The following is a 25226-nucleotide window of genomic DNA, read 5'->3' as shown; positions in this document are numbered from 1 at the left end:
TGCAGTGCTGGGTGTGTATCTGTACAACACATTCTCACTTCCAGCATGTCAAAAAAAACAACGCTTGGTCAGGATGCTTGGTCAGGCGTTTGTTACTGACGTACATTTAACCGACATGGGGACAAGATTAGGACACAAACCCCGGTCACCTGGGTAAAAGTCCTGTGTTGTTTGACCAATCCACCACCCCAACCTAACTCCTTACATGGATTTCCGGTCTTTCATACTACTCTCTACTGTTGTCTCTCTTAATACTATGTCATCTTACAGCACCACAGTTGAGCTGCTGCTCTGCCCGTTGCGTTCCATACAGACTCTAAAGGGTGATTTTGAGAGCCACTAACCAAGCGTCAGTATCTTACGTGTTGTGAATGAGAACGGGTTGATCTGTAAATGTGGGTCGATCATGCAACAGAAGGTCTAGCAGAGGCCTGTGAGGGAGTCAAGGAGAGCCTCTTTAACCCAATTACTTCTTAAATATTAATTATGTGGCTCAATAGTGGAGTTTCTGGCTTCACAGTGGCATGTAACATGGGGACAAAGGCTTTACATCCCGGCCACTATGAGCACATGATCGTACATGATGAGTATGTGATGTTGAGGAACAAGAGGCCCTGCTGATGTGAGCAGGATCAAGTTTAGTCCTGATTTAGCAACAGGATAGCCTTTGTGTTTGCCATGAGGCACAGGGACTGAAGGAGCATAGGTCATGTGAGTTGTCAGTGTTCATCACAACGGCTATGGTGGACATCATTGTTCCATTACAACTACATGTCAACATTTCGTGACAGAGTTCATGATTGGACACACCATTAGTGCTGCGCTCATCAAACCTACAGCCTCGCCTTGCACTCATTAATGAACCTCATTATGTGTGTGCAAAAAAGAACAGTGCACTAAGATCTTCTTAAATGAGGACCACATGCATAGACCTACCACACCCACTATTTAGCTCTTAGTATATTTCAATGTCTCCCTCCAGAATTGCATTACTTGCAGCTAAAGTTAAAGATTTTAAAATTCCCAGCCAAGAAATGAGGCAGCCATGTCCAAATGCAGCTCATTTGAGTGTATTTTGGGATTGAGATCAAGCAGAGCATGGTGACCTTTACCCCAGAACTAAACCCAGCTCATAAGAGCTTTGTAATCCAGAAATCAGAAGATCTGAGTCATCATCCCTTCAACACGAGCTGGGCAAGGCGAGTCCTGCTATCCCATGGCATTTACAAGGTCACTGCGGATTGACTTATACTGGAAGACTCGCAACAGACTTTTATGGAATTTTCTTCTCATAGCACGGACACACACACAGCTGGTTTCAAGTGTTGCATTTCATGACATTATTATTCATGTACTGTATGAAGACCTTGCAATTGAAAAAAATACTTTATTGCAATCAGCATGCCTTTTTATGAACAAACTTAACAAAACACTCCTGATAATTAAAGAACAAGCCAATGTGGTGGGGAATCGTTAATGGTGTACAAGACCAAAACAACACTACAAAGTGCTGTAAGAGTTACCTCATTAGTTTTAAAGCAACTTCACCATTTCATTATGTGCTCACACGGTACTGTCAGTCATTATCACAAATAAAAAACATTCATGGGTTATGGTGTTCATTATTGAAGATGGCACAGCTAATGGTACAGTGCACCTTTTGTATAAGCATGACTGATTACGGTTGTTATTTTCCATTCAGGTAATAATGTTCAAATACTCAATTACAACAAATGTAGTGGTTAGGCAATTGTTATTAATGATGAAAGCTGAATTTGAATACAACAAAACAGAAATTCAACAAGATGCATGGAAATTAGAAAAAAAAGTGGCATTATATTGTCAAATGAATTTATGTAAATATAAAAAAAAAATCTTAAGCTTAGACAATTGTGTACATTGTTTTGTTTTTGGGGTTCATAATATATTCAACACATCCCTCAAAACAACATCAATGGTAAAGAGACAGGAAGCATCATGAGGCCGGAATAATAATCAATGATCAAAGTGCTTGGTGATAGGATGGAGTAGATGGGCAAATGAAAAAAAAAATAGTTGATAGTTTAGTTATACAAACATTTCCCAGAATGAGAACTACTCTGGAGGCAGAAATAATCTCATTGATTGAGTTAAAATGATGGTTGGAGCCAAGTAACACGCAGTTGCTGAATCAAGCCATGCTACGTTAGCTAACAGGTTAGCTACTTATAGCTAGTTAGGTTATCCTAACTTAAAACTTTAGAGTTTAAACTTAGTGAGAGAAAACATGGCTGAATACTGAAGGTAAATGCAAATGTCTTACACTACATTTCCTTCAATACCTGGGAAGGGAAGTTCCTCCACATGTCCTCATGAAATCGTCAGAGCTAGAGGCTTGCTGAAATAGTGACTATTCACAGGACTGTGTAGCTGGCAAGCTACCTATTTGCTTATATTAAGGTCACAATAGCTCTTAGCCACTAACAGACCAATACATTCTCACAGTCTATTCAAGAGATGTCATTGTACCATCAACTCTTGTCTCATAATTGTCTGTTTCGGGGAGGAGTTTATACTCTGGAAGAGGAGGGTGATAAAAGTTGATGAAACACAGCTTACGTTACTAAAATACGTTAAATAGCTTCCTCCATTTTGGACTCTCCTGTCCTCAAAAGTCAGCACTGTCAAGGCGGTTTGCTACTGGTTAGTCTAGATTAATGTAAGTACTTCTCCAGGATAATTGCCTGACATCCCACGCGATGTCAATCCCCTTGCACTCTCTGTGTGCTGCCGTTCTCAAACTCAGTTTGTTTCGGGAAACAACAAACTTCAAGTTAGCAAGCTACACGCTGAAAATGGCAAGATTTGAAGACATTTTGGATCGTGCAATAAGGCATGCATGCTTAGTTCTTTCAGGGAATGATTGTGAAGATTTAGAAAGAAAATGTTTACGGCATTTACTCTCTAACTGGGACATCTTAAGACCAATCAGCGGGATTGCTATGGACGAAGTACACACGGTGATCCACTGGTAAGAGCTAATTACGTTTAGCCATGTATCCAGCTTATTGTAATAGCTCACGTTACTGTATTGTGTGAACAGTTAACTTAATTTAATGATGTTTTACTAACTTCACTGTGATTTAAAGTTCATGTATGTGGGGGTATGTCAGGGGAGATTAGTTCTCCCAGTATTGTCCTAATTGCTGCTTGGATGCTTTAAGAGTTCCTTCAAAGAGCAGAGCCTTTTCCGCCATATCTAACCTAATTGCACATACTGTATGGTCAATTTCTCGACATTCTTAAGTGTCTCTGATTGAACTCTCTTCTTTTCTCTTTCCACAGGACGATATAGTCTCAATGACTCTTGACTATTTCACTTCTTCAATATGCGTCTTGGTAGCAATTTAAAAAAATAAATATTGTCTCATTAGCTGATTTAAAATGTCCTGTCTCTTTTAATACAACACTCAAAAGTCCAAATATATGTTTAAAGAGTTGTTGGACACTGTAATCATGTCTTCTGTCTATAGTGGTCGTTAAGTGACTCCACTGTAAAACAAATTGGACACAAAACCCACCGTAACACATGATGTAACACATGCTATGTCAATTTAAAACTAACCATTTATAGCTATATCTGTCTGCTAGTTAGCCAGCCTGCTGACATTTCATAAATGAACATATAAAAAAATCTCTTTGCTTTCCTAAAATCTGCCCAATGAGTCTTCAACTCAACCTGTGAGATTATTTTCACTGTTTGTTTTCCATTCTATTGACATATTGTACAGTCACATCCCAGTACACATTTGAGACATGTATTTTTGGTACACTGTGAGGTCAGGTGTTTGAATAGTGTGCATTAGCTCTGGAAGGCTGGTGTAGGTTTATCTGTCATCCTGAGTCCAATATGGCTGCTTCTAGACTGTGAAATACTGGGTATCTTTTTATTTAGGTGCCATACTGGCAGGCATACAATGAGCTGATCTGTAGCACAAATTAGCTGTGCTCACTGGTCGACAAAGTTTACCCGATATGTGAGCTGATGGCCATTGTCCCAGGCATACAAAACCTTCTCTTTGGGGTTGTAGTCAATCTGGGTGGTGAAGGAGTACTCGTTGGTGAATGGCAGGCGTGGGATGGCTTCAGTGTTGGTGTGGGTGTCATAAGCATAGTTCACCTCACCTTCCTTTTGGTTGTACACATTGACGGCGTACAAGACACCACAGATGATGAAGCAGTTTCCGTAGGAGTTTCGCTTGAGGCCTGTCCTCCAGGTTGTTTCCTTTTTCAACGACAGGTCTCCAGGATCCAGTTTACTGATGATGATCACCTCTTGCTGGTTGTAGTCGTAGTCAATGGAAGGGTAGATCACCCACAGGCCACTTTCGTCCACTGCAAAGTCAATGTCCGAATGGCCCCTCCATTTCCAGGGGGTGGTGTCCTCGTAAACCACGTCATGCAGCAGTGTCCAGGCCGCCACATATCGCATCCTCAGATCATACTTGATGATGTTCTTGGTGAAGGCTCTGTTGTAGTAGAAGGCTCCATTATAAACCACATGGCCTGTGCCTATCCAGTTGTAAGGCAGTTTGAAGAGGTTGCTCCATCGACCTACGATAAACAACAATATTACATTAGCTTTATAATTATTTATTTATTATAAAGCATGGGTAAATACACTGTTCTCATTCACCAATGAACATATTCTCTTGCACAAAACGGACCACTGTTTCACCTCAGATGCAACTGCCTACATTAAGGACAATAACTGCCCATGTGGAAGTGTCTGTGATCACCAATGGCTGCTCCATTGTGGCTCCAAAAAAAGTCAGACTGTATTCATTTTATTCTGCCCCACCTTCTTTTAATAGTTTCCATCTTCCGCCTTTGTAATTCCACTTCTGCTAAAAATGTCACGTCAACTTCTGATACCTAGCTAATTAGCTAGTCAGTGTTGTGGAAAAATCAGGAGCAGCTCCACTCTGGATACACGAAGAAGGTTCAGGAGACTTTGATGACTTACCCAGAAGCATTTAATGAACTCTGTCTTTAGGATTAAGCAGTACAGTTTAACCACAGTGTCTCATGTAGTGCCATCCCAACTCTTGAGTGTCTCATCTTACCACAACATGGTGTTTCTGTAAAGTTCACCACAGTCAAAAGATTTCAATATTAGAGTCAGCATTGTTGGCTTTATTTATTTTATAGTTAGCTCGCTAGAACACAACACCGTTACTCTGAAAAATGGCTTCGTGGAGCATCGTGGCCAGATTCAGATTCATAATTAATGGTAGTTAAAGGAGGTTTAGGAGGCAGTCCAAGTGGCAAGGTGTATCAGCCACACCTGAATCCAGTCTGCATGATTGCCTTGTGATTCCTATTTAAAGGTCCCATGACATGGTGTTCTTTGGATGCTTTTATATAGGCCTTAGTGGTCCCCTAATACTGTATCTAAAGTCTCCAGTCCCACAATGAGCTTTCCTTAGAATGTGCCATTTCTGTGTCTGTAGCTATTGAGGAGGAGAGAGGGTGGGGGGCAAGGTGGAAGGTGGGGGCGTGGCCTTGAACAACTGCCACTTTTCTCGTTTGAAAGCCATGATGTCTCTCTCTCATGGGTGGGCCAAATTCTCTGGGTGGGCAAAGCAGAGAATGGGGAGGTAACCTTGCTCCTTATGACCTCATAAGGAGAAGATTCCAGATCGGCCCATCTGAGCTTTCATTTTCTCAAAGGCAGTGCAGGATACCCAGAGCTCGGTTTACACCTATCACCATTTCTAGCCACTGCGGGACCATAGGCAGGCTGGGGGAATGCATATTAATGTTAAAAAAAAACATCCAGTAGGGTTTGTTTTTGGTTTGGGATGTCTTTTGGTTTCTGTTTTGCTGTTACCTACACCCATGCTCTCACTACACTACTGATACTACTGAAATGCATGTTTTATCCTATTTTGAAGTATTATTTAATTTGGATTAAATATATTGGTTTTAATTGAATCCTTAACTATGTGTGGTCTCCCTTATTTTGTTGAACTATGAGCTGGTCCATGTGCCCATACGGCTGCGTTCATTTTGTCCTTATTTGTGATCGTAGTAAATCGTGGTAGGCAGTGTAGTCAGTGTTGCCCTAGTTGATCAGTAGCGAGTAGCGTATTCATCCCACCAATGCCATTTTCAGTCATCACCATTTGTAGTTGCTTGGAGTTAACTAAATGCTTTCCAAAACAATACAAAACTATGCTGATTTAAGATTTGTTATTTCTATATGTTGACTTACATCAACCTGTATAGCTCTGTCCCGCCCATCCACACTTTTTTTTCATGCATGTAGCTTGGTAGCTAGCTATTTGTGTAGAAATGACAATGTTTTTACAATGCCAGACTGTGCACACACACGCTTTATGTGACAGTGACACAGTTTGTTTAGTAGTTCCTTCCCGAACAAACGCTCTGTGTACTGTAGGTGTAATTTTTAATCACATCCTATCTGCTATTCTAACCTTCCACCCTCAGGAAGTGCAATTTAGATAATAAATGGAAAGCCCAGTGAAGGACAAAAACAACGTGCAATAGTACACCCCCACCCCACCGCCACTATCCCCATCTATAAGGCCAGCCCACACTCTTAATCCCTCTCTGCTGTGCCCAGTTCAAAGGCAAGGCCAGAGCACAGGGAACAGCAGGCATCACCGCCACTCCAAAAATCTAGTCATCCGCACACAGCTGTGAGCTCACCACACTGCAGGACGCCTCGCATGTAAGTGCATTTAGAAAGCCCATTGTCCAAACACATCTAGATCAACAAGCTAAGTCCTACGAGGGGAGATAATCTTGACTCTCTTAGAGATGTGTGTAATCCAATTCCTCAGTTGATTTGGATGTGAAAGAAGTTGATTTTCCCACCCACTGGAGCCATGAAACAACTACAACCTGCATTCCACAGATCTCATCAGTCTCACAGAGCTCATTGGATAATCAACATGAATCAATCTCATCAATGGTATTAGTGAAAACATAGCTATGCATTAAAACAGGATGATACTACAGTTGGATCAGTGTGTTGGGACGATAATGGTGTTTTCAGTTAGATGATGCGAAAGATGTTCAAGGGAAGATATGTGTCAGTCTGAAAACACTGAAATAGAACCTCTTATAAAGCTGCTGACCCACCCAAGATCATAAAACATCATGTCAACATGTCAGCTTTTCAAACGGTCATTTCTTAGCCCTAAATCTTGGGCTAGCTAAACAGAGATAGCTTCATGTTGTGCCACTTTATCTTTATTAACCCAGGCTTACTGTACAGTACGTCTCCAGTTAAGGACAGATATGGTTATGTTTGATTGGACAACTATGCCATTGCTTAGTCATGGCCTCAGCGTGTTGTTCTAAGTGGATTAGATAGGGTTACACAGGAGTGTTTGAGTTTGTACAGTAATATGAGTACAAATGAATCCATACAGGTTTGTGAGCAAGAAAAAGAGCCAGCCAGAGGGGCCACATTTTTATTTTAGTTGTCTCACAAGGTCTCTCTAAAGGTTCAAGGATGTCATGATACAGACTGTGGGCTGATGGATAGTTGCTTTTTGAGAGACTAAAGTATATTGTGTAAATTATATTTAAGGGTGCAGGAGTTAACATTTTGGCTGTTTAGCTACGGCTATTAATAAGGTTATTCTTAACTTTTGACCAAGAAGAAAATGTACCTGTAAGTATATTTCATTTTCAAAAGGTCCTGATAAACACCAAATAGGATGCGGATGCAGACAGTGAATGCACATGCAACCCAGATCCCTGTGGCTATTTAAACATGGAAAGGATAATGTGTGTTTCAGACTAAGAAGGTTTGGTTGTGGACTGAGGGGTTAAAGCATGTATAGTCTATATCGACGACGTTCCACTTCCGGGATTGTTCAGGTGCCGCAGGAAATTCTGCTGGATGTCCCTCATTTCGGCTGGATGTCCCACACCTTCTGCTTTCTTTGTGTTGGCGTTCTAAACTTTGGTCGACTTATAAGGACTATGGTTAACTGCTCCTCAGATGTCTGCAGGGTAAATCCAGACAGCTAGCTAGACTATCTGTCCAATCTGAGTTTTCTGTTGCACGATTAAAACAACTTTTGAACATACACATGTTCCACCAAAAAATGTTCCTTCCCGAGGCTATTTTGAAGAGGCACCATCATTGTGTCCAGGGCTTAGCGACACCCAAGGCGATTGTGATTGGTTTAAAGAAATGCCAATAAACCAGAGCACGTTGCTGTGTGGACTAGCCAGATCTTCCTCTGCAGCGCTGTGGAGTAAGGTCTGGCAATGCGAGATTAGAGTATGTGCTTAGGCTTCAAATCTATGGTGTAGACTGAATCAAGAAAGCCTCTTCTCTTGCTCATTTAATTTCATTGCTCAAACATTTCATTTTGCTACTTAAAAGTACTGTACTTGCCTCCAGGAGTTGTGTATCAGTGCAACTGCTGATCTCATGCAGTATCTTTGCCTCATGATTCTCTGTCTGGGCCTCCCCTCCCTTCAACTTTACTGCACCACCCTTAGGAAGCCTTGCCTCACAGTTAAAAAAACATCTGCCATAGGCCATATCATAGCTGTCGTCCGCCTCCTCAAAAATGTAACACGTCAGGACTACAAGGGCCCAAGAATAGATTGGTCACAGTGTATAATGACCTTTCAGTAAAGGGACATTTGTTGTGTTGAAATAAAGCATGACACTGTTGAATCATGTACAATACATTTGTCTAGCATTTTGTTGGTACAATAAGCACACCTTGCTTGAAGTTTTCCAGGTTGCGGAACTCCACCAAGTTGTTGCCATAGTAATAGTTAGTGACATAGATCTTGGAGTCTTTAGCCAGGGGATCCTTCATCCAGGCTCCCTCGTTCCGCCCATAACTGTGCTGCTTCTCTGGCTGGTCAATGGATGCTAGAGTCCCTTCACAGTTAAGGATCTTCCCTGGAAGAAACAAGCAGCACATTCAACGTGTATGCATGGGAGAGAATTAACATGGGCTTAAATCGATTTCACGCAGATACATTTCTTGGCAGAGTGAACCTACACACTCGCAGCCTGCAACACAATACTGAGCTTAATCACAGAGGGGTATTTAGCAGTGTTGTAGTACTCGAGATCGGTCTTGGTCTCAAGACAACTTTTTGAAGGTCTCTGTCTCATAACGACCGCATTTTTATTTGGTCTTGTCTCAGACTCAGACAAAGAAGTAGTTCCTTTTTTATTCCCAACTTGTATATATTGTTCTTGTATTTTGTCCTATTTATTATTTCATATATAGTGTATCTTATTATTTCATGTATATTCTGTATGTGTGTTGTGTGTCTTACATTTTGGGGATCAATAAAAATCTATCTATCTAAAGAACACTCAGGATTTTATTACGTGTGTGTGTGTGTGTGTGTGTGTGTGTGTGTGTGTGTGTGTGTGTGTGTGTGTGTGTGTGTGTGTGTGTGTGACACTGAAAGACAGCGGGAAAGTGTGTGTGTGTGTGTGTGTGTGTGTGTGTGCTTGTGTGTGTGTGTGTGTGCGTGTGTGTGTGTGTGCGTGTGTCAAGACCTGTCAAGCCCACAACTGCGGTGACATTGCCTGTGCATATTTTTCTGATTTAAGCGTTAACATCATTATTGTGACTTAATGTAAAATGTCCTGCGACAAATGCAACCAAAGGCAAAAAAGAGGTAGTGAGGAGAAATCATGTATTTTTATGTGAGTGTTTTTTTTGGGAATGTGGATCTTTCAGATCAATTTGAGGAATGCCTTTGATTTTGACTTGTGTCATGCAGTGTGGGCTAGGGCTTTGACTTTTGCCCAAAAATCATATTTGAAGTTTGTTTATTAATTGTTTGTTTATTAATATTATATATTTGAGTATTTATTAACAATATTTTGACCATTAAATGCCTTCAGTAAGACCTATATTGGTATCAAACTTAAGTTGTATATGTTCTGTCTACCAGAAGGCAGTGTATCAGTCAATGTCAATAGGCAGGCAATGAAGAAGAAAAAACACACTTTCACGACTGTTTTTTTAATTAAAAGTCAGACCCTGGTTTAAAATGTATCGCAAACGAACCGTGTCAGCAAATCTGTCGCTCTATTTTGACGGGCATAGGGGAGGTCTCGTGAAGGAGATAGCATGGAGTCAATTCTGCCCTGCCTTGCCCCCGATCCCTCCCCCCCTCCTCCTCTTCCAGCTTGCCGGGATGTAGTGTTGACAGGTGGGCTCTCAAGTTGCTGGTCATCACGTGGTATGTGAGTTTGGTCCTACATATTTTACATATCACTTTGTCCTTACTTCCGCTAATGTCACCTACAAGAGCCCAGATGATCAATAATAGCCTTGCTAATGAGCTCACGATTCACAACTTCACCAAGCGTGAAAAAAAGCCTCAGAATCTGAATTGAAAACGTTTACAAGCAAACACGTTTAAGAAAAATAATGCCCATAACAGGTTCGAATATTAAGGGCTGCCTAATATTCATTTGACTATCATTATTTTTTTAAATATTCAAAATATATTCAAATAACAAAGTTGGGAGTCAAAGCCCTAGTGTGGGCAATGGTTTGGGTCTTGGTCTTAACTTGGCCTTGCATTGGTCTTGGTCTTGACTTGATCTCAACCTCAAAAGGTGCCTCTAAAGTGTCTCCATACACTCTCAATTTAGGTGGTCATGACTATACTAGTATTTAGCACATACCTGCTCTGTGGAGGGTGGGCCGACTGTTGTTGTTGGAGTTGTCCAGCACCAGCACAATGGTCGGAGCTGGTCTTTCAGAGGCTGGTGTACTAAGTGTAGTGATGGTAGTGGGTGTAGTAGTGGTGGTAGTTGTGGTGCCAGTGGTTGTGGTGGTGGTAGTAGTAGTTGTAGTGGTGGTGGGAACAGCAGTGGTGGCGATGGGTTTGGCCACAGTGGCCTCCATGGTTTCTAGGACCATTTCAGCTCCTCCATCCTCTGACTGGTTTTCCGTGATGTGATGGACTGTGTACGTTTTGGCAGAATGGTCTGGGGGGGGGGTAGGGAGACATACAGAGTCAGGCCAGACTATAGAGAAGAATAAGCAGTGATAGAAGTATTCAGATCCTTAACTTAAAGTAAAATTACTAATACCAGTATTCAGTGGCGCCAGAGGCCGTAATCCTGTACGCACTTTGTTACTTTGTCACGTCTTTTTCTGGGAGACGTGCAACGCATCTAATGATAACAATGTGTAAGTGGGCAGAGGACAGGAGCCGACGGCAGCTCTGTTCTGCTTTATGCTCTGTTCAGAGTATTGATTTTCTCATCAATTATACATTATTTCACCAACAACCCATCCACTATTAATCAGAATGTTCATTTTTATGACTCGATCCGTAGAAAAACTGGTTGCTGGACGCTGAGTATCGCTGAACCCACTGATGGAGCTGTAGCATGTTGTTTGAATCATGTGTGTTAACATGGATATGAATATTACGGTTAAAGGTGCAGTAGGTAAGCCTTATAAAACTAACTTTCTGTCATATTTGCTGAAACTGACCCTATGTTCCAGTAGAACTACATGAAGCAGGTAATAAAAAGAAATCTGGCTCCTCTGGCACCATCTACAGCCTGTAGTACTGTAAATATTTTAATGATCTGGTCATTATGATGTGATAAAAGCAGCACGGAGGAGCACACTCTCAAACACATATAAGAACAGCTCATTTCTGGCATAGTGACTGCCTTTACTATATATTTTTTACACAAACAGCTATTTTGTATATATTTGTTTCTGTTTTGGTATTTATTGTTTATTTAATGTTCAATATGTTTGTTTATGTATGCACCAAATACCAAGGCAATTCCACATACGTGTAACTTACTGTGGAAAAATGCTTTTCCTATTCTAATTCTGAAAAAGGTTTTTTAAACATTTCCTTCACTGTACAGTACATACAGTATATGGCTCCTTGACAGCAGGAGACATTATAGTGTGCTGCGTGCAGAACAAAGAGAACACTAACTTCCTTCCTCTTCTCTGATCTTCTTTCTCCTCTTTCCTTCCTTACCCAGGCTGCTCTGCTGTCTGTTAGCTTTCATTGCTTTCTTAATAGAGAATACTGAAGCCGCATTTTGCTTTTAACAAAAATGGGAAGAGGAGGCCTCAGAATGTAATTACAGCTGCAACCTAAAATTATTGCATTATATCTATGGCTTTTAGTGGAGAGTGTTAAGGTCTCAATACCTTTAACTTCATAAATTAAGTTTTTACTAGTCTTTTTTCATAATAAAAAGACTAAAACTAAATAAAAAGTTTCAAAAGTGAATGAAACCTATGATAAAATGTAGTCTTATTCAAAGTCTTGTATGCATATGCGGAAATACACTCTGGTTGTAAAACTATTCTCCACTACTCATAAGTATCTGTTCTTCAGAAGCTAATTTAGCTGCTTGACCTGTTGCACCAAGAAACGCCATCTTGCATTTTGCAACGTTATATATCTGCCACTAATGTTAACAAATATACCCGTTCTTCAGACAAAAAAAGGTTAGACCTACAGATTTGTAAACTAAATGCATCTACAATCCCATTGAAAAGTGGCAACAAAACAACACCAACATTTATAACAACTTGACTATCTCTGTCTTGACAATTTCTGAAGCTGACAATCCAACAATTACCTACTTAAAGGTGGAATAACCGTAGGAATCTGTGACCGTTCCAAGCGGCAATTTCCTGGCCTGAAAAGTCAAGCCAATGCGGAAGTCCCTTAAACTTGCATTCTATCTAAATTCCGGCAGGGGGCGACTCCACTGGTTGCAAATAGAAGTCTGTTTCTATATATAAGAAAATTACCCTATTTCTCACTTCATTTATTACCTCAATAAATGTTTTCCTAATGAGTTCATGGTCTTAATTGTTAGGTTTAAGTTTAGGGCGTGGCTACACACCGATCTGTCAATCAGGACAGGGGCTTAGCAATGCTAACCATGGCACTGTGTACATTAAAATAGCCGTAAACTTTTGATTTGACTCTCTCAAAGTTGTTTTTAATTCATCAAAGTTGTTGGGAACATTTTGGTCGCCTAGCTTGTTGAGCGTTCGCTAGCACCTTGCCAACCGAAGCTTGCTAGCTACCGCTAGGCGTTAGCCAAGCAGAGCGTTCTACTCTTTAATTTTAATACAGTGATTGGTCAAGTGTGCGAAGTCGTGAAAGTAGGCCTATCTTTCAAGGCTTTGACACCAAGGGGTCCCAACCCAGAGCATCCAAAAGTGACGCCAAGGGGTCCCGACCCAGAGCGTCAAAAAGTGACGCCAAAGGGTCCTGACAGGCGTGTTAAAAAACGATGCTAAAGTGTACCCAGAGTGTTAAAGGTGACGCCAACGGGGTCCTAACCAAGTGTTAGTATATGACGAGTTGGCAGTGTGACTGTGTTGTACAATCAAGTGCAACACCGTCAATGCCTTTGAGGAGAGACTGTCCGAGAGCTACGTTATTTCCATTTGCTTCGATTAATTGTATCTCACCCTTTTTCACCCTGCCTTTGAGTGGGGCCACAGGTAACCAGTTTTGCCTTTAGATGTGGTTGGATAATATGTTGTATAATGATTGTTTTATTCATACTGAAGCCTTTAGTGTCCGTTGATGTTCTAAACACTGTTGCAGAGGCTTGGGATAACGTTCAGTAAAACACTGAATACTATCATCTTTTTGGAAAAAGTGCACATTTACTTTATTTTAAATCAAAAACCCATATTGGTCAAACTCTTGCTTCTTTTTTGTTTTGTTTCAGGCTTGTTTTAGGCTTGGTCACTTGTGGTCTTCTGTAAAAAAAAAAAAAAAAAAGAAAAAGAAAAAAAGACAGCAGGCTAAATCAAATATAATCCAAGCAGAGGGAGAGTCTGCCAGACAGATGTGGGGAGATCACAGCAGTGGTAGATAAGCAGTGTATCTTTCTGAAACGCATACACCAAACACATGGACCTGATGAGGGTGTAGAAACAATATTCTGAGAGTTTTTTTTTTTTCTCTCACAATTAACAGTAGGAGGTTTCAAAGAGCCATCAAGTCTTTGATTAAGGTGCTTTAAATTGTACTTGGAATTAAATGCAACACTCATTTCCAAACCAAACTAAAGACACAAATCTGTTACATTGTACCTCTGGTTGAGTATAGCTAATGACTCTACGTGGACACTACATGAAAGAGGACATCAAATAATTGTTAATGGAAGTGACATCCATCTGTGTTCTGTAAAGCAGATGGTACATATATTGTATTACTTTTGTTACTTTCCTATTACACAGATCAAAGACCCCTTTAAAACATTGTGATGCTGTGATGAAGATTAGTTTTTGTAGTGCCATGATGGTTTCTTTTGCCTACTATAGTCCATATGTCAAATCATTTATGCTATATTACCAAGTACAACTAACAAGTTTCGAAACAATACAATGGTTCTCTATGTTTTTAAAAATGAACAAAGAAACATTGTACTTGCTTTTTATCATTGTCCAAGTTGCATTCTTGTTGCATGGTAGTGCAGGGCAGACTTTCCAAACCACTCTGCACTTGTTGCAGTGTTATCATGCAGTGGTAAGGCAACTTTTTCAGACTTTGCAAGGACCTCTGCTCAATGCCCTGTCATTGGTTACAAATACCTCAATCTCAATCTTAGGTTGTGAACAGTCTAGATGCATTCATGGTCACAGAGACAAGTTTGCAGGCTGGCAAAAGCAGCCAGGTTAAGTGAGTGTTCAACAATTTCCTCTTGTCCTACAACTTGCGCCAAGGTGCCATTGAGCAAGTGGCCAACAGTAAAGAACTGTGGTTACACTGGGCAGCTCCCTGTAACATGTGTGTCACTGTCACTAAATTTGAAAAGAGGCATTTCAGGAAAAAGTGGGAAGGTATATAAACCTTGGCAGGATGAATAAAAAGTTCCTGCATCCTGCTCTTTGCCAGAGATTATGGAAATGCAGCCGACTGGTTTCACTGATTTGACAAGGGTGGCTGGTCTCGCTGAGGTTCACATACATGGCAGAACACACGGTCTGACAGCGTTATGTGCGTGTGCCGTGTGCAAACGCAGCATGCCTATTCACTCAACTAGATTTAAAGAGGATTGGAAGGAGGCAGGAAATGTTTTCTCTGCATTGGTAAGGGTCCCCACGCATTGTTGTGAGGAGTGAAGCGGAGGCATGTCATGGACATGGCAGCGCTTCATTGACACAGCATTCCATAAGCTCCATGTATTTTTTTCAATAAAAGATTTGGATTTCCTGCACGCTGAATGCGCACCATCAATCCAATCCTGCGCCAGCTTTGCTAAAAACAACACCAGAATATAGCTTGTATTGAGGTGATCTTGTTTGCCACACAGCTAGGGCCAGGCCCGGATTGGCTAATCGGGAGCACCGGGAGAATTCCAGGTGGGCCAGTCTGGTAATTTGGTCGTGAGGGCCGGTGGTCAGGACCCACTTGCAGAGTGCAGCCTGGTTAATGATGACGTATTTATGTTTTCAGTCCTGCGACGGCAGCATGTTGCTAAAAAAACAATACAAATTGACACCTCGTACACTTCAGTGACCGCGAGCAAAAATACGCTGTAAAAACAATAGTATAGAAATAATAGAAAGCGCAAAACGGCACTGGCAAAGGCAACATTTTAAAAAGGAGAGCTCTAGGAAGGGATGCGGCCAGATGATCTAAATTGAGCAACTTTTTAATAAAAACTAGCAAGAGTGAAACGCCAAATGGAGACGATGAGACGAGTAAGCTAAGCTAGTCGGGAGCAGTGAAAGATGGTAGCGGTCTTAAAAAATATTTTACAATGTTGCCTGCAAACCAGCGTTCATGTTTATGAATCAAACTCCTCCTCCTCCTCCTCCTCAGCAGCCACTAGTCCAGTTTGCTGCTAACAGTGACAATGAAGAGCCAGCACCAAGCAGCAGCCATGAGCCCAGAACTCCAGTTTGGGCAGGTAGGGTTGCTCATTGAGTAAATATAAGAATTAATAAGAGTGTGGTGTAGATCTGCTCTATATGAAAAATGCCCTGAGATAATTAATGATGCACGATGACTCGGCACCACATTAATGAAAGCTTTGTAAAAAGGGGAGATTTGTGCTGGGAATTATGACAATTTATAAAATGTGATCAAGTGTCAGAAGCAGAGCCAGTAGTGTTCATAGCTGCTGTCAGTGTGGAAGGGACATCTACTGTAAGCTGTTGTATCACAGCATGTAAACAAGCAAACATGATCAGATTAGTTACAATATAATCACTTTTTATGCCCAAATGTTACTAGTGACCCATAGAGAGCCGAAGTCACGCCCTTCTACTTCCGGCCAATGGGACCTATCTTTCGAAGAAATATGAACGAGGGTAGATGGAGAGATAATAATAATTTTTTGATCCCGTTTGAATTGAGCCATGGATTACAAATATGATGTTAGTCAATTTAAAACATTATTTTTCAACCGAAGACATTTTATTGGTTATTGTTAAACTGTTGAAGTGTAAGACTGTGAAAATACGTAATTAGAAAGACTACAAACTTCATGGATGACGTTGATGTAACGTTACTCAAATGAGCAGAAGATCTTGCTTGTTCTTTTGCTTATCTGCTGAAAACACTTCACTGGATAAAACACATCAGGTGAGATAACGTTACATGTGTTGTTTAACAGAGCTAAACTAGCTAGCTAGCGAGCAAGCCGAATCAAGCTAGGTGAGGTAGGTTGTGTGAGACGGGAGATGTAGTTTACTGAGCGGTTTCACACAAAACTAAGTGGTCATATGACAAACCTACGGCTAACTGAGACTTTCTTCGGTTGAAAAATTATCTTTTAAATTGACGAACATCATATTTGTAATCCATGGCTCAATTCAAATGGGATCAAAAAATAATTAGCTTCTCCCCGTTCACTACCGTTCATATTTTTTCTGAGTTTAGGTGCCATGAGGTACACTGGAAGGGGCGGGACTTCGGCTCTCTATTATGCTTTTTATCAACAACATTAGGATAGTAAATATATAAAGCCCACGAGTGAAAGGAAATAGAAAGTTATATGAATTATTATACTAAGGACAAATAGATTATGGTGTCATTAGTAAGTGCAATACAATGCATCTAATTCTTTATTTAATTTTAATTTTTGGATATTTGTGAACACTTATTTGCACAGAAACAGAATCTGATATTGTTGAACGTCATTGTGTTGTTGATGTTACAATAAATCTACATGGTGAAGCAACACTTACTATATTTGCCCTGAATTGGAAATGCTATTTTACAAAAATTCACTGAATTGCATGGCTGTAGCGAACAGGGCCCTATTGCAGACTTACTGTATATATTAAGGTTTTAATAAAAACAATTTTTTTTATATATATAGTCAGTCATGAAATGAAGTGGGCCGGTCTAAGGCCTGAAACTCCAGGGCTGAAAATGAGTCCCAATCCTAGGGCTGAAAGATTTCGGGGGAAAATCAATTTGCGATTTTTCTGCCAGATATTGCGATTACGATTCGATTTGCGAAAAAAAAAAAAAAAAAAAAGTATAGCTAAAGTTCAATATTCACTGTGTAACTGATAAACATGTCATGGAACATTATAACTAGCCTGGATGCCAGCCGAACTTAGCCCCACCCACAACATCTGAGGTCGGGAAATTCGGTCTGGACTTGATCCGTTGTGGAGCAACTATGCTTGAACAGAGCTGTTCGGACCAATCAAATTGTCAGGGCTGGCTTTATACGATGATGGACAGATGATCAACAGTAACGTCTCTCTCTCTTACACGCACACACACACACACACACACACACACACACAGCCCCTACCCTCCGTGCACACCACATCCACCACAGATTGCTTTCTAATCTGTAGGAAACACTGAATTTGTTTACAGATGTAGAAAATATCGACCATTCGAAGATTCAATCATAATTTTAAAAGAGGAACAGAGAACCGCGATCACGTATCTATACACATTGCCCGCTTCCTGGAAGCCAAAACCGACACCACGCTGCTGGAGGACCGGGCCGTACTGCTGGGACGGCTGAAGGGAAGGGAAGCCCGGGAGAACTAGAACCAGGAGCGGACTGTCAAAGCCTGCTGAAGTTTAAATTACAGGTTTCCTAAAGGGAGTCTGGCGGGACTCGGACTGTGGACATGATTTTAAGTCTCGTTAAATAAATAACTACATGCAGAAATGAATGAATGAATAAATAGTGGAGGAGTGCCTGGACATTTCAGTCTGTTTAAACTTCACTTTGAAGCAGAACCTCTTAGTTCAGAAGGGTGAAGTTTCTGTTTGGACTCAGATCTGTGAACTGATTATAATAAATATTCTTTTATAAGCACATAAATTAGTCTCTTTGTTTTGTTTGTTCCTGCACATGATGATAAAGCTACACTTTTAAATCACAAACAAAACTAACTTTAATATGTATATAAACGCTCTAAGGAAGGAGACAAACGATCAGATATTAGAGTTGATTAAAAATAGACTCAAATAATAATACTATTTTGCGTTTTAATGTGGAAACATCTTGTATAAACTCAGGGGACTGGCTCTTACATCACATTGTATTGCAGGCTTGCTGATGTACAAAGTAAACCAATGCAATTCAAATGTTTAAATTAATTAACATGTTTTCAAATATGGATAGTCACACTACTTTGCATGCAGTAGGCTAGGCTAAGGTAAGTAGCGATAGTTCATTTTAAGTTTACTTAAGTGGAAGAATGTGACTAATAAACCTAGGCCTACTAACACCAGGCATTACGTTTTGAACATTGTGAACAGGTAGATTATATTATCTATGAGTCTCTCTGGGTCAAGGCGAGGCTGTGCTCCAAAACGTTTATGCTGGCCGAAGAGGAGTCCTGTGTATCTGCGCCACTGAACTTTACCTATCGATCTGCGCTCGATTGCTCTTCCTTCATCCTCCAAGTACCCGGATGTCTGTCTCAGTAACTTGAAATTGAATTTGCTGATCTGAATCTGAATAGTGAGAACTGAATGTGAGGATATATAGAGAGTTGAATTTTCAGTGAAGATCAAATTTTATTGGAATTCAGTTACAAACAAATTAATTCAATTTCAAATTATACTATTCAGATTCAGTTTTTCAATGCAATGATTCAAATTAAACAATACAATTTCAAATTATGTGATTCAAATTCAGTTTTTCAATGCAATTATTCAAGTTTAGCAATTCAAATTCAAATATAAATGATTCAAATTCAGTTTCTGGTGGCACATATTTCAGCCCATACAATTACACCCTTATCTTACACTTGCGTAAAAAACAACATTCTCAGGAAAGCTTTGCATTGTCCTCTATTGGAAACTAAGCTTATACAGCTCTTGACTCTGGCTTTATGACTATGGCTGCGGGCTGATTCTGATCCAGCTAAAGTCTCATGCGGGGTTAGATTAGATTGCTAAAGAAACAAATGTGGATAATTTTCAACACTCACAGTGGATCACTCACAGACAATCGCACACAGATGGGAGTGCAAACTCAGCTAAAGTACAAGCAGATTGTTCACTTTAGCTTACAGAGGGTGTCTTCCTACGAACCCACCACTATGCAGGGTGTCCCAGCCAGGCTGAAGACTCTCACCTCCTCTGTGCTCATCCTCGTCGGTCTTGGCAGCCTTGTAGTATGTGATGCCTCTCACCACGCCAGGCTGGTGGCCAACCACCTTGGCTTTGGCCGTAGGGTCAGGCTTGGCCGGCTTCCCAGGTTTAATGACCTCTTTCTTGGGCTTTACGACCTTTTCTTTGGGCTGTTTTGGTGAAGGTTTGGCAGCAGGGGTCTTTTTGTTGGGTGCCTTTACAGCCTCCTTGGTTTTCTCATCATTAGTGTTCTGTAAACATGACATTGTGTTATCTCAGGACAATTGGTAATATTGGCTTGTGGGTTTTATATGCTGACGATGCTAATGGAAGAGCGTGTTTTGCTAGTGTACTTTCTATATGTGAAAGATTTTAATAAGTGACATGCGATATATCTACTGATAATTTCTCACAGTGTGTTAACAAAAAACATGTATTATCATACAAATGATGCGTACGCTTATACTACTATTACTACTACTTAATATACACTCTAAGAAATACATCTGTAAAATAACAGAAAAGGTACTAGCTCATTAATGGGACTTTGCCACGTAATAAAAAAATGGAAATTATGTGTGTACCTATAGTTAAGATGTAGGTACACACATATTTAGAAATGCGTAAAAAAGAAACGAACGCCGGAAAAGCCACAAAAACATCGGAAAAAGTGGCAAGTGACAAAATCCTCGAAAAAAGGCCCCAAGTTTCAAGAAAAGTGAAAAAAAATCTCCCAAAACTAACCTCCGTGGCAGACAAAACTTATTGAAGGACACATTTTGCAATTTGAAATGTAAAAAACTAAAATACAACCGTGAATAACGTTCTAAGGACAATTTCCATTAAAATCTACAGTCATGTAATTGTTAATACACAGATATTTCTTGGAGTGTAATATATTAATATGTACATCTGCTGCAGGCATCCCTGTTCTAGGTTAATGTGCTCTTGTATGTTTTCTTTTGATGGCATCCACTTGCAACGGACTGCAGATGAAAATTAGCCAGTATGGCTAAATCTGGCACGTTTACATGTTGGACTCAAGTGCTCATGTTAATTAATGTGTATTGTCCCTTCTTAAATGAACAGATATAAAATAAAAGATATTATAGTCAAAGTATTCTTGCACAATGCTACAAGCTAAGACCAAACACTGTGATATGTGAGGCCGGTGACTGAGAGCAAAACACCCACCTGTGATCTACTGCTAATCAACTAACTAACTAACTACTATTACTTCTATTAGTTAGGGCTGGGCAATATATCAATATAAATCAAAATCGTGACATGAGACTAGATATCGTCTTAGATTTTGGATTTCGTAATATGATATAAGGGTTGTCTTGTATCTGTTGAAATATATAAAAAAACAAACAGCTAAAGACACATCTTTTTAGTCAAGCGTTCATTTAGCCACATTGCTCACTGTATCATTTTGTATTTATGCTTTTGTGCTTTATTACGATTTATTGTGATTTATTGTCCTTTTTATGACTAGTGATCTGTTTTAATGTATGTATTTATTCTGTCTGTGATAATTGCTATACAAATAAACTTTACTTACTTACTCTTCCTGGTTTTAAAGGCTGCTTTACAGTAAAGTGATGTAATTTTCTGAACTTTCCAGATTGATCTCGTTGTTCTAATATTTCCCTTTACCCACTTAGTCCTTATATCCACATTACTGATGATCATTTATCACAAATATTTTGTGAAAGCACAGACAGTCAACCCTACAATATCGTCGCAATATCGTTATCAAGGTATTTGGTCAAAAATATCGTGATATTTGATTTTCTCCATATGACCCAGACCTGCTTCTAGTACAACTACTAGTAGAAGTGCTACAATTCTACCAGTTAGTAGTTGTCGTAATGCTACAACAACGTAATGTTTGTACAACAGCACCCAAAGTGTTTCTTCGAACCTGTGCTTTGCTCTCCGAGGAGTCTTTCTGCAGCAGCTGCAGGCTGAGGCTGGAGATCTCCTTCTTGATGCTCATCATGATGTTGGAGTAGTTCTCATACCTCTTAAACTGGTTGGTGAGGCTCGTCATGCTGTCTCGGACAAATTCATTGTCTCGCGTGAGGTTTGTCTTGATTGTCTGCAAGAGAACGTCACTATTATCACAGCAATCACAATCCGTTGAATGACATCAGGGTTTCAGCGGGGTCTTAAAAAGTCAAAACAAAAAAAGTCTCAAATTTCAAAATCTAAATGTTAGGCCTTAAAAACTCTAAAATTCACAAAAGTATTGTGTTCTAGGTCTTTAATAATTTTAAAAAGGTCATACATTTTCCTACATCCATGTAGCACTACCTCTAATGCTCATTAAAATGTTTGTTTTTTTGATTCTGTGGTGTTGCTAGTCTGAATATAATTTGCTGTATATGTACAGATTATTATTACTCCATGTTGCTTTTGTTTTTTTGATTCTGTGGTGTTGTAGTTCTTTCTTTTGCTAGTCTGAATATAATTTGCTGTATATGTACAGATTAATATTACTCCATGTTGCTTTTATTCAATTTTTAATAATTTTAAAAAGTACTTTTGTGGCTCGGCATTTCATTGTACTTTTATGTTGTGATATAGGTCTTATATTTCATTCATAAAGGTCTTTAAAAGGTCTTAAAGGGTAACTCACGTTTTTTTTTTTCCATGTTTTTGTGTTTAAGTGACTGATGGGAACAACAATCTTTGAAATCGGTCCAGTATTAAACTGGAGATCGCTGCAGTCTGCAGTCGGCAGCTACAATGTAAGTTAATAGAGCAATTGTGCAGCTTGTATTTACCTTCACAAAAGTGCTTGTTTTGCCACTGACAGGCTCAGATTAATATTCTAAGTGTCTCACAACATTATGGAAAGGATTTCTAAGGAGGTTGACCTTTTTGTTAAACAGTAAGATCCTTTTTTTAAAACATAACATCTGTGAAATTACGTTCGCTAAACCCACCAGACTCATTGTAAATAAACAGTAAGTTTAGCATCATAAAATACACTTCATTCAAAGTCGACAGAAACAAAATAAAACTATGAAAAGCCGTTTTGGGTCGTCCTTCCACTATTGCAACCATCACAACTCTAGTTTTGGTTGAAATAAACACATGGTTTACCGATTTACATGTGAAAACCTGTTGGCTCTATACACGCTAAAAGTATTGCTTTTTTAAATGGAGTCTGGTGGGTTTACCCTAGCGACTTCAGAGCTGTTTCTGGTTAAACAGAAAGGTCTCAAAGAGGTTTTAAAGGTCTATCTCTGAAGGGATCCTTTCCATAATGTTATGAGACACTTAGAACATTAATTTGAGCCTGTCAGTGGCAAAACAAGCACTTCTGTGAAGGTAAATACAAGCTGGACAATTGCCCAATAACTTACATTGTAGCTTTTTTTGCCGCTGCTTAATACTGGACCAATGTCAAAGATTGTTGTTCCCATCAGTCACTTAGACACAAAAAACAGGAAAATAGGGTTGAAAAAAATGGTAGTTACCCTTTGAAGAGTCTTAAATTTGACTTGTTGAAACCTGCAGAAACCCTGGACCAAAGCCCATAATGCAAAGTCTTATAAACCACCTTTCGATAATGGTTCTTTGATTATAACGATATACATATGAGGAAGTACTGTACGTGAGTTTGGTTGTTTGCCTACCTCTTCGAGGGTGTTCATTTGAGACACCACCTTGTTGATGTAGGAGTGGACTTTCATCAGGTCCATGCTGTAAAGTGTTCCCTCCAGGAGGTCCACCATGGATTGGAGCTGGTCATTCGTGCCATAAAAGGAGAAGAAACTAATTTATTATTCACCATCTCCTGAACACAAAACCTGACAGCTTTATGTGCCTCTGTTCAAATGCAGTAATAGCCTAAGTGCCCTCCAAAAACATTTGCTCTGATTACCACTATTGACATCCACACTGAGTGCTCTCAGTCTTGGGGTTCATTCAAAGTCCAGCTTAATTATTTGAGACCTTCCCTTTTCAATGTAATCATTTCCTTCAGTGATGTATTAGCTTAATGTAAAGTTTAAAGTGGAGTCAGACATCTGGAACTGCCTTTTGTTTTATAGGCTACATAGCGTGCTTCTCCTGCCTGTGAAAAATGTGCAGAGGTATGCTGACGTGTTCACAAAAGATGTTCAATGACATACAACCATAGCCAGGTCACAGAGAGTTGAAGAATGACCTTTTATGCTTTTAAACTGAACGGGAATTTTGCTTTCACTGATTGCTTCCCTTTTAGTTCCATTTTACAGTGCTGACACTGATTTTATATTAATTCAGCTTTAAAACAGCTTTGGTGCTACGCCTAAACCTTATAATGGTAGGGGAAATCCTGGACTATGTATAATATATATAAAATATATATGAGATGTAATTGTCAAATTTTTGTACAAACAATAACTGGTACCATCAGAATCCTATGAAAGATGCTATTCTCAGAAACATATTCAACATTTAGCAGCTCAGCTCCTCACCTTTAGTAACTCGGGGGCCTGTTTCTTCAGCTTCTCCATCTTCCACTCATTCTCACAGGGGTTTAGGGAGGACGGCGGGGCCGTGCACGAGCACTTACAGTCGGAACCGGAGCTGACCGTCTCCACCGTGTAGAAGTCCTCCACTCGTACAGTGCCGCTCCGCAGCCGCAGGCAGGCATCCTTGCTTAGAGGCCGCATGATGCACTTACAGCGGCAGTCAGAACCTTCTGACGTCATCCGAACAGGCTCAGTCTCCCCAAAGATCTGGAAGACAGAATGTGAATTGTACCATTTGTCAGAATCAGAATCAGGAAGGGATGTATTGCCAAGTAAGGCAAGGCAAGGCAAGGAAAGGCAGCTTTATTTGTATAGCACATTTCAGCATCACAGCAGTTCAAAGTGCTATACATAAAACAGTAAAGAACAGTTAAAAATATAAAAACAGATTAATAGGAGAATAAAAATCACACTGCAGTATGAGAACAATTATTTAAAGAAGGGCAGCATCAAGGAGATGAGTCTTCAGCTTTGATTTAAAAGAACTGAGAGTTGTGGAGGACCTGCAGTTTTCTGGGAGTTTGTTCCAGATATGTGGTGCATAAAAACTGAACACTGCTTCTCCCTGTTTAGTTCTGACTCTGGGGACAGAAAGCAGACGTGTCCCAGACCACCTGAGAGGTCTGGTTAGTTCCAGTGGTGTAGACTAATGTATAGTAGTGGGTATACTGTACTGTATATAAATATTGGCCAGAATCTGCATTTGGGGGAGGGGGGGCCATATCATAGTGGGAGGTCAGGTTGTCCTCCCCCAGGCAAGTTTTGAGCATCAACAACTTCATTTCCTGCTTTCTGATACACTTTTATGCACCAATTTACGGTGGAAATACCTTTATTTTGCCTATGTGAAGAAGAAAAACACATATGACAATTCAAAATATATCAAAAGTATCATGGAAAGTATGTTGTTGCGTGGTATTGGGCATTTTTAAGTGGGTATATGGAAATCCTGGAGCTTTCTTAGTGGGTATATTGCGTATACTTGCGTATCACGTAGACTACACCACTGGGTGGTTCATAGATAGCAAGTGTTTTAGTTTTTTTTTGCTTCCTCACGCTTCTTTTGAAACTTTGAAATTTGTCTTCTGGCTGTGG

The 25226-nt window shown here is 40.0% G+C and overlaps 1 protein-coding gene across 1 annotated transcript in view; it reads right to left on the bottom strand.

Annotated features, from left to right (window-relative positions):
* Nucleotides 1-1367: 1367 nt before the first annotated feature.
* The window catches only part of LOC114555416 (olfactomedin-like protein 2A), a 35045-nt gene continuing 11186 nt past the window's right edge, over nucleotides 1368-25226 (bottom strand). Inside the window, exons 2-8 of the mRNA XM_028577786.1 lie at nucleotides 24075-24338; nucleotides 23250-23357; nucleotides 21527-21703; nucleotides 19604-19850; nucleotides 10703-11008; nucleotides 8759-8944; nucleotides 1368-4593 (exon numbers count right to left, since the gene is read on the bottom strand). Coding sequence (XP_028433587.1) covers nucleotides 3989-4593; nucleotides 8759-8944; nucleotides 10703-11008; nucleotides 19604-19850; nucleotides 21527-21703; nucleotides 23250-23357; nucleotides 24075-24338 — 1893 coding nt within the window. The 3' untranslated portion in view covers nucleotides 1368-3988. The remainder of the gene's footprint in view (nucleotides 4594-8758; nucleotides 8945-10702; nucleotides 11009-19603; nucleotides 19851-21526; nucleotides 21704-23249; nucleotides 23358-24074; nucleotides 24339-25226) is intronic.

Source organism: Perca flavescens, chromosome 5 (assembly GCF_004354835.1).
Source record: "Perca flavescens isolate YP-PL-M2 chromosome 5, PFLA_1.0, whole genome shotgun sequence".
NCBI classification, from domain to species: Eukaryota; Metazoa; Chordata; class Actinopteri; order Perciformes; family Percidae; genus Perca; species Perca flavescens.
This window is presented reverse-complemented; position numbering and strand designations above follow the sequence as displayed.